General features: G+C 50.7%; 1 protein-coding gene across 1 annotated transcript in view; it reads right to left on the bottom strand.

Moving 5' to 3' along the window:
* Nucleotides 1-639: 639 nt before the first annotated feature.
* Nucleotides 640-8,386, bottom strand: part of SMIM35 (small integral membrane protein 35) — a 54,759-nt gene continuing 47,012 nt past the window's right edge. The window contains exons 2-5 of the mRNA XM_044929032.2: nucleotides 6,355-6,665; nucleotides 5,068-5,101; nucleotides 4,225-4,359; nucleotides 640-3,363 (exon numbers count right to left, since the gene is read on the bottom strand). Of these exons, the coding sequence (XP_044784967.1) occupies nucleotides 4,260-4,359; nucleotides 5,068-5,101; nucleotides 6,355-6,665 (445 nt within the window). The 3' untranslated portion in view covers nucleotides 640-3,363; nucleotides 4,225-4,259. The remainder of the gene's footprint in view (nucleotides 3,364-4,224; nucleotides 4,360-5,067; nucleotides 5,102-6,354; nucleotides 6,666-8,386) is intronic.

The following is an 8,386-nucleotide window of genomic DNA, read 5'->3' as shown; positions in this document are numbered from 1 at the left end:
ATCCTCTGTTGTCCCCTTCTCCTCCTGCCCTCAGTCTTTCCCAGCATCAGGGTCTTTTCCAATGAGTCACTCTTCGAATCAGGTAACCAAAGTATTGGAGCTTCAGCTTCAGCATCAGTCCTTCCAATGAATATTCAGGGTTTCCTTTAAGATTGACTGGTATGATCTCCTTGCTGTCCAAGGAACTCTCAAGAGTTTTCTTCAGCACAACAGTTTGAAGGCATCTGTTCTTCGGCATTCTGCTTTCTTTATGGCCCAGTTCTCAGAGAGCCCAGAGATTTGGAAAAAAAAAAAAAAAAGATAGGACTCTTTCTGCTTCAAGTAAAAGAGAGGGGTCTTGAGGAAATAGTCCATTAAGTGCCAGATGCTGCAATTTAATCCCAGGATGAAGTGACCGCCCGTGACCACACAGCATGGCAGGACAGGTTCTACCCCAGACCCTGTTCTACAGTGCTCCTCCCTCCAAGCCCGGAGGTCAGGCTGTATCCAGGCGGCCTTGCCTCTGTCAGTTGCTGGCTGTGCAGCCTTAGGCAAAGAATACCAACTCTCTGAGCATCAATCTCTCTGTATGTAAAATGAGACCGATAGTCATCTCTGCATCACAAGGTTGCCACCAGGCTCAAGACACAGTGGCGCGTGTGGAAGTGCACCGCACTCTGCAGACTCTGCACTGTATAAGCAGTTTCTTCTCTTCCTCATGTCACCTGGGCATCCTTCTCTAGCACCAGGCAGGCTTCTGTGGCCACAGTGGGTGTTTCCTTCCACTCAGCTGGCATTTATTAAGCACCTCCTATTGACTCCACTTTTAATGGTTACTAAAAACCTGCGGGACTTAACCCTGCCTGCTCGGGTGGCATCAAGTCTAGAGTCCAAGGGAAGCCACAGGAAAGATGAGACTTGAGCCAACCATGGAGATTAGATGTGGCCGGGGGTGGGGGTCGGGGGGAGAAGGCATTCTAGGCAGGAGAACAGCCTTGGCAAAGACTCCAAAGAGGAACAGGGTGACAGTCAGTGGCCTGGCAATGGCCAGTCCACAGAACTGCGGCGTCTCCATGACTGCCTCCTGGCTTCTGGGGCCAGGGAGGTGAAGAAAAGTTAGGAGGAAGGGAAGGACCTGGGTGGCGGGGGCGGTGCTGGCATCGCCATGGGTCAAGGTGCCCAGCAAATAACCAGACTTGGAGCCAGATTTCTAGACATCTGCTCCCTCGCCATTTCTGAATGAGCCAGAATCTGCCCCCAACAGAAACATGTAGAGTCCAGGGTAAAGAAAGCTGCACTAGCCAGTCAGACAACGGAAGTCAGGAAAACGAGGGGGAGGCAGAGAGGACAGGGAACACGTCAGAGGACCCAAAAAGAGGAAGTGGCGGAGTCTCAGTTCCGCTCCCCAGGATAGGAAATACCCTCCATTCTCCCAGCCTAGGGCAGCTGTCCCTGTCTCCCTACCTGCAGCCATCAAACCTGGGGCCAAGACCACCTGGGCCCAGGACCCTAGCCTTTGCAGTTTCCCCAGGTCACTTTCAGGGGTTAGGAAGGCCCTGCCAGGGCTGCAGACCCAGGATCCACACTGAGCAGGGCGCAGCTGAGCGTTTACTGATACTGGACACCCCCTTGGGTTAAGCAATGGTGCTCAGCCCTCAGAACTGAAATGCAAGGAGGAAGGGCACCACGTCAGCCCGTAGCCCCTCCCCGCACCTCTCCCAATGGACCTTTGAGGAAGGGAGGGGTCCAGAGTCTAGGGGGGCCCCTCCCCACCTCCACCTACCCAGGAATAGAGGAGTTGGGGCCCAGCCAAAGACCTCCAAAGACAGAGACTTGGCTTATTAAGTTGTAACCTGGCTCTGTCGGGAGAATGGCCCCCAGGCCCTGGCGAGTCAATCTGTTAAAATCCAAAACAAGAAAGAAACCAGGCTTCAGAAAAGAGAGGACAGGAGGACAAATGTGACTTTTCTCTTCACCTATTATGGTCCTGGGCCTCTGTATATTATTGGCCTTGTTCTGGGACATCGTGAGGGAGACCCGTGGCTGGTAGCTCTAACTGCTATTTTCACCAGTGGCAGGACCCCCATTAGACCCTGCTCCATCCACAGCTGCCTCAGGAATTCAGTCCCTCTGGACTGAACAATGCTGCATAAAGTACCTACTAAACTGACATCCCGGGGCTTTCCAGGAGGTGCTAGTGGTAAAGAACCCGTCTTCCAATGCAGAAGACACAGGTTCAATCCCTGGGTTGGGAAGACCCCCTGGAGAAGGAAACAGCAACCCACTCCAGTATTCTTGCCTGGAGAATCCCGTGAACAGGAGCCTGGCAGGCTACAGTCCATGGATCACACAGAGTCAGACACAACTGAGGCAGCTTAGCATGCAAGCTGACATCCCAGTTTGGGCCCCACCTCAGGTCCAGTAGGGTATAGACTGGAGGAAGGAGTAATGACTCATGAACAAACTGTTCTCCTGTCCACTAAGCTATACCTGGTTGTTGATTTCCCATGTGCATTATCTGGTTTATTTCAGGCTAATCTATGTTCCTCTTACCCCATTCTCACCATTTCTGGTCCACTTTCCACATTAGAAGGCAGGCCTTGCACAGGAAATGGAGTACATGGGAGAGACAGCTATCTACACCAGGCCCTCCCCATCACAGGAACCTAAAAATAAGAATTTGTTTCTAGACTGTTCTCAGCACTGCCCTCAACATTGTCTGGGAGGCACAGAGGCTGGTCAGTAGCAAGGGAAACAGACACAGGTGGTGGACAGATGTGTGGGAGGGCATGAGGGGTTGGGTAGTGAGGTGGGGGGACTTGCAGAAAGTGCCAGAACCAAGGGCAGAGGGGGGCAGGGCAGAGTCAAGGCCTAAGCTCAGTATACAGCTCTCAGGAGAAGTTGGCTTATGGTAGGAAGGTTTAAAAGCATCTGGAATGACTCTTCCTCCCACATGACTTTGCCTGTGGAGGCTATGACAGGTTTTCTGGCCCCGGTGTCAGTCCCCCAGGGGAAGTGGCTGGGGATGCCCAATGGAGAGCTCCCCTCTGGAATCTCCAAGCCCCACCCACGCCGCCCAGCTGGGAGGGCTCTGCTCTCCGGGGCACCTGGAACCTGTGGCCACAGGCTCAGGGGCCCCCCAGGAACCAGCCCCTCCTCCTCAGGAAATGGCCTTCTCTTGGTTTCTGTGAGAAAGCCGCTGTGACGTCACAGACTCTGTTCCCAGAGGTCTGACTCTCCCGGGGACTCTCATGCTGCAGGCTGGGGTGTCCCAAAAGAAGACTCCTCAATGTTCACAAGAGGGGCCAGGCCAGGCCTTGAAGACCCAGGGGTTGAAGGCAGGGGAAGCCCAAGAGGGGTGGATTCTGAGCCAGGAACCTCCTCCTGCAGAAAAAGATAAGGGGACATGACAAAGAAATGAGTCTTGGAAAGGATTCCTCTAAACCAGGGCTCCTCAACTTCCGGGATCTAAAGCCTGATGATCTGAGGCGGAATTGATGTACTAATCATAGAGATAAATTGCACAATAAATGAAAATGCTTGAATCATCTCGAAACCATCCCCCATGCCCATCTGTGGAAAAATTGTCTTCCACAAACCTGGTCCCTGATGTCAAAAAGATTGGGGACTGCTGCTCTGAACCATCACATATGGGCAGAGGGAGAAACATATAGAGGAGCTGAGTGTGGGGTCCTATGTGGAGATGGGAGAGAAACCAAACTGAGGGTCCATGAGGGACTGCTGGAAGGAAAGAGTGTTTAGATGGGAGAAAGCAACTGTGATGCAAAGAGGGATGTGCTTAAAGGCAGGCAAGGAAAGGTGTGATCATGGGGTTCGCCAGCCAGGAAGCAAGGACGGCTCCTGGGCTTAGAAAGTTCAACAAGTTCAGAAGTTCTACAGCGATGCTTCTTGGAGAGGGTGGCCATCTGGAGCCTTCATCTCAGAGCAAAGGGTTGAGATAGAAAGCTCCATTCTAAAAACTTCCATCTGATTAGAAAGGAAAGAAAGGCATGAATGAGGTGGACAAGAGTAAAAGGAGCAACCCAGTGGAGCAAGAGGCAGGGACAGCATGATCCCAGATCTTTGCTCTCAAGATCATCTCCTACAGCACTCACTCCCCGGAGGATGAACCACATCATCTGTGGGTTCCAAGCCATCTTTGGTGCTAGGCTTGGGTGCCTGAACCACCTGAGGACCACACTGGGACATCAGGTTCACTCAGGAGCTCACCAATATTCCACTCACCTCTCTGGGGCTCCAGAAAGTTGACACTCCCTTCATCAGACCAGCCTGTCTGAGAACTTCATGTAGCCTCCGTCTGAACTGCTAATGTGGCCACTGATGGTGAAGGGAGGACCCATCTCCAGATCCTTCAGGTTCCTGAGAAAGACCATCCAATCAAGTTACTGGGGCTGAGAACCTGGCCTCTCTCTGGGACCAGAGCATGGGAAAAACTTCCAGCAGTGACTCGCTGACTCACTGACTTATTTTCTAGTATGAGAGTTACCCAACCCTAGGGCCAGATGAGAAGCAGGCCTGCTGTGTGGCAGAGACCAGATGAGACGACTTACCACAGGAGGACTTTCTGAATCTTCTTGCAATAACTCAAGACACTCCTTGAACCCAATTGTCTTCATTTGCTCCTCTCTTTGGACAGCATGTTATGTCTGAGATTATATCTGTAACCAGGCATGTGTCCACCACGGGCAGCTTAAAGACAGATACTATGCCAAGTTATCTTTGTACCCTTAGAAACTAAGGCCACAATACTTACTGCAATAGAATCTTTACTGAATAAATGATGGGTGAGTGAATATATGAACGGATGGATGAATGGATGATGCCGACCCAGGGGTGAATGCTAAGTAGATCACTGTCATTAGGATCTTCCATGTCCTGTCTGTGTTAAAGTTTTCTTTCATGGAACTTTCTACATGGACCCTGCTCCACCCTTTTCTCTTGCTTGCTCCTCCATGGGGAGGAGGCAGGGAAGGGAAGTAATAAGTTTGAGCTCCATCTTTGATTCTTTCTCAAGCATACATAGCCCCCCACCCCCATCCCACTCCGATCTGTCCTGAATCTACTCACCGGATTTGGTACAAGTTGAAGACAAAATTAGGCCCTAGAAAGACAATCAGAAAATAAAGGGTTGGTACCTCCAGGGAGAGTGACCCACCACTCTTCTGGGAGCATATGTTCCACCCTCATGCCTGTCTGGGAGGTGTGGATGGCTAGGCTGGGCCTCAGGATGTCATGGAAGGTTCCCAGTCTCCTTCAGTGTCTTCTTCCTGCTCCAAACTCTTGGGTACATTCCCTTCTTTCTAGACAGAAACACCAGCTCTTTGAGGATAGATCCTGCCACTGGGGATCTCTCCATTAAGGGCAGTAACGACTCTGGGAAGGAGGCTGGAATCCAGACTCCGCCACTTTCCAACTCTGTGACTCTAGCCTCATATCTTTGTTAAACACACACACACACACACACAGAGACTAAAAATTTCATCTTCACATGGAATTTTTTTTTAAATCATATTAGGCACAAGTACGTTGGCACATAGTAGGTGCTCAACAAACATCCTTGGAAGCTGTTGAATTTAACCACAGATACAGGAAATGTTCTCTGCTTCTTGGGACTCTAGTACGTGCTAAGTGACTTCGTGTCTGACTCTTTTCGACCCTATGGACTGTAGCCCACCAGGCTCCTCTGTCCACACGATTCTCCAGGCAAGAATACTGGAGTTGGTCACCATGCCCTCCTCCAGGGATCTTCCCGACCCAGGGATGGAACCCACGTCTCTTATGTCTCCTGCACTGGCAGGTAGGTTCTTTACCACTAGCACCACCTGGTAAGCCCCCAGGAGTCTAGTACACCCTCCCAGATCTCCTGGGTTCTATGGGAAATGAAGATGTGAATCAGAGTTGGGGGCACCCCCAGCAAATTCCAGGAGATGCCCAGTGGGGCTGAAGCATCAGCAAGCTCAGAAGGCCCCAAGACACACAGGCAGGAGAAGAGAGGACACGGAGCCAGGGGTAGAAAAGACATCTGGAGCTTGGGCAGTCTAGCCCATCACCCTTGGCCTTGGGGCCCACACAGGCCTGGGAGATGGACTCCTGTGAGTTCTGAGGGAGGAGGAAGCTGACTGCTTGCTGGGTGTGGGAAGAGCCCCCCATTCAATAAAGGCCCCAGAACCCTACCCCCGTCACCTCAAGGGCTCAGCCACCCCACCCAAGTCTTGGACCATTGCAGCCACCACAGGAAATATTTTTGCATGACACCATTCTAAAGAGTTTGCTGCCCCATCTGGCCTGGCCAAATACCATGGAAGAGGAGGGGCTGGGTTGAGCTGGGTCAGCCAAGGTCCGGCACTCACTCACCCTCCCAGCAGTACCCGCGCTGGTACCACTTGGCCAGGCTGTAGCCCAGGATGGACACGAGCAGCAGCGACAGCCCCACGCAGAGGATCAGGCCCAAGGTGCTGATGGAGTCGTCACCTGCAGAGACACACAGCCTTTGCCCAGCTGCCCAGAGCCCTCTCGCAGCCCCGGACTCAACTGATTGCACCCTGTTCCAAGTTTCCTCTCTTCCTACCTCACTGCCATCAAAATGACTGTCCCCTAAGAATCTGGATCTTGGGAACTTCCCTGGTGGTCCAGTGGTTAGGACATTGCCTTCCAATGCAGGGGTGCGGGTTCAATCCCTGATTAGGGAGCTAAGATTCCCATGTGCCTCATGGCCAGAAAACAAGAACATAAACAAATGAAGCAATATTCTAACAATTTCAACGAAGACTGTGAAAATGGTCTACATCCAAAAAATCTTCAAAAAAGGAAAAAAAAAAACAAAACAGTGCTGCTTTGCACATTGAGGTGCTTGTATCTTTTAAAAAAACAAGACTCTGGATCTGGGCTAGCTGGTTCACCTCAGCTATACTAAGATGTCAATGGCTGATATTTGATTTTTTTTTTTTTTAAGAGTTAGCTTGTTATTCCAAAGTAGCAGTCCTCTGACAGTAGAAATAATTTGGAGTTGGGACACCTTCCCGAAGCTGCAGCTTTCTACTTGTTGACAAAGATACTGCTCTTTGGGGAGGAGCCCAGGACATCTCTTCAGGAAGCAGCAAAGGCAGCCTGAATGCCCCCAAGAGCAAAGACACACAGATCCTCAGTCCTCTCCCCACAAGACTTTCATGTGTGGTAGCAGGGTGTTAACCCCCTGGGTTCTGTTTGCTGCTTATACTTATCATTTCTTCCCTTTTTGTGGTATGAGCTCTCAGCTAAATTTATATTTTATTTGTAAAGCCACACTGAGAAAAAGACAAAGAGAAGGAAGAAGAGAGAGAGATTGGAAACCTACTGAAGCAGAAGCAAAGTAGGAAGCCAAATTTGCAGGGAGAGGCTAACCATGGAGACAAACAGGGATGATTCAGCCCTTCCCAGGGCACAGCAGGAAGAGGAGGGACAGCCCACTCTTGCTGGGTGAGGGGCCAGGAGTGTGGAAAAATGGAGTAATTTCCCATCTACAGGGCCTGGTATCCTCAGGCTCTAGAGGTGTTGCCATGAGGCCAGGAGGTACAGCCTTTGGTGTACACCAGGCTTGTGTCTGAAGCCCACACCCATCATTTCTAAAATGTGGGACCTGAGTAAATTCCTCTCCCTCACTAGACTTCAATTTGCTCTTATGAAAAATTACTATAATAATAAATACACATGGAGTTGTGGTGGTGATTAATGGAGATGCTGTATACAGAGCACTTGGGAGCAGACCTGACATACAGGAAGTGTTCAGTTAATGTTGTGTGTGTGTGCTCAGCGGAGAAGGCAATGGCACCCCACTCCAGTACTGTTGCCTAGAAAAGCCCATGGACAGAGGAGCCTGGTGGGCTGCAGTCCATGGGGTCACTAAGAGTCAGACACGACTGAGCGACTTCACTTTCACTTTTCACTTTCATGCATTGGAGAAGGAAATGGCAATCCACTCCAGTGTTCTTGCCTGGAGAATCCCAGGGACGGGGGAGCCTGGTGGGCTGCCGTCTATGGGGTTGCACAGAGTCGGACACGACTAAAGCGACTTAGCAGCAGCAGGGTGTGCTCAGTCGTGTCTGACTCTTTGTGACCCCCTGGACTGTAGCCCACCAGACTCCTCTGTCCAAGGAATTTTCCAGGCAAGAATACTGGAGTGGGTTGCCAAATCCTCTTCCAGGGGATCTTTCTGACACAGGGATCACACTCCTGCCTCTCCTGTCTTCTGCATCAGCAGGCGATTCTTCACCACCAGCGCCACCGTCATTATCATTGTTGTCGTTACTATCATCAAGTGATGAGACTGTTTTCCTTTTTTCTAAATTTTATTTTTATTTATTTTTTTAATGCCAAAACATTTTGTATTGAGGTACAACCAATTAACAAT

The sequence above is a fragment of the Bubalus bubalis genome, chromosome 16 (assembly GCF_019923935.1).
Source record: "Bubalus bubalis isolate 160015118507 breed Murrah chromosome 16, NDDB_SH_1, whole genome shotgun sequence".
NCBI lineage: Eukaryota > Metazoa > Chordata > Mammalia > Artiodactyla > Bovidae > Bubalus > Bubalus bubalis.
Note: the sequence above shows the minus strand (reverse complement) of the source record. Positions and strands in the feature narration are given on the sequence as shown.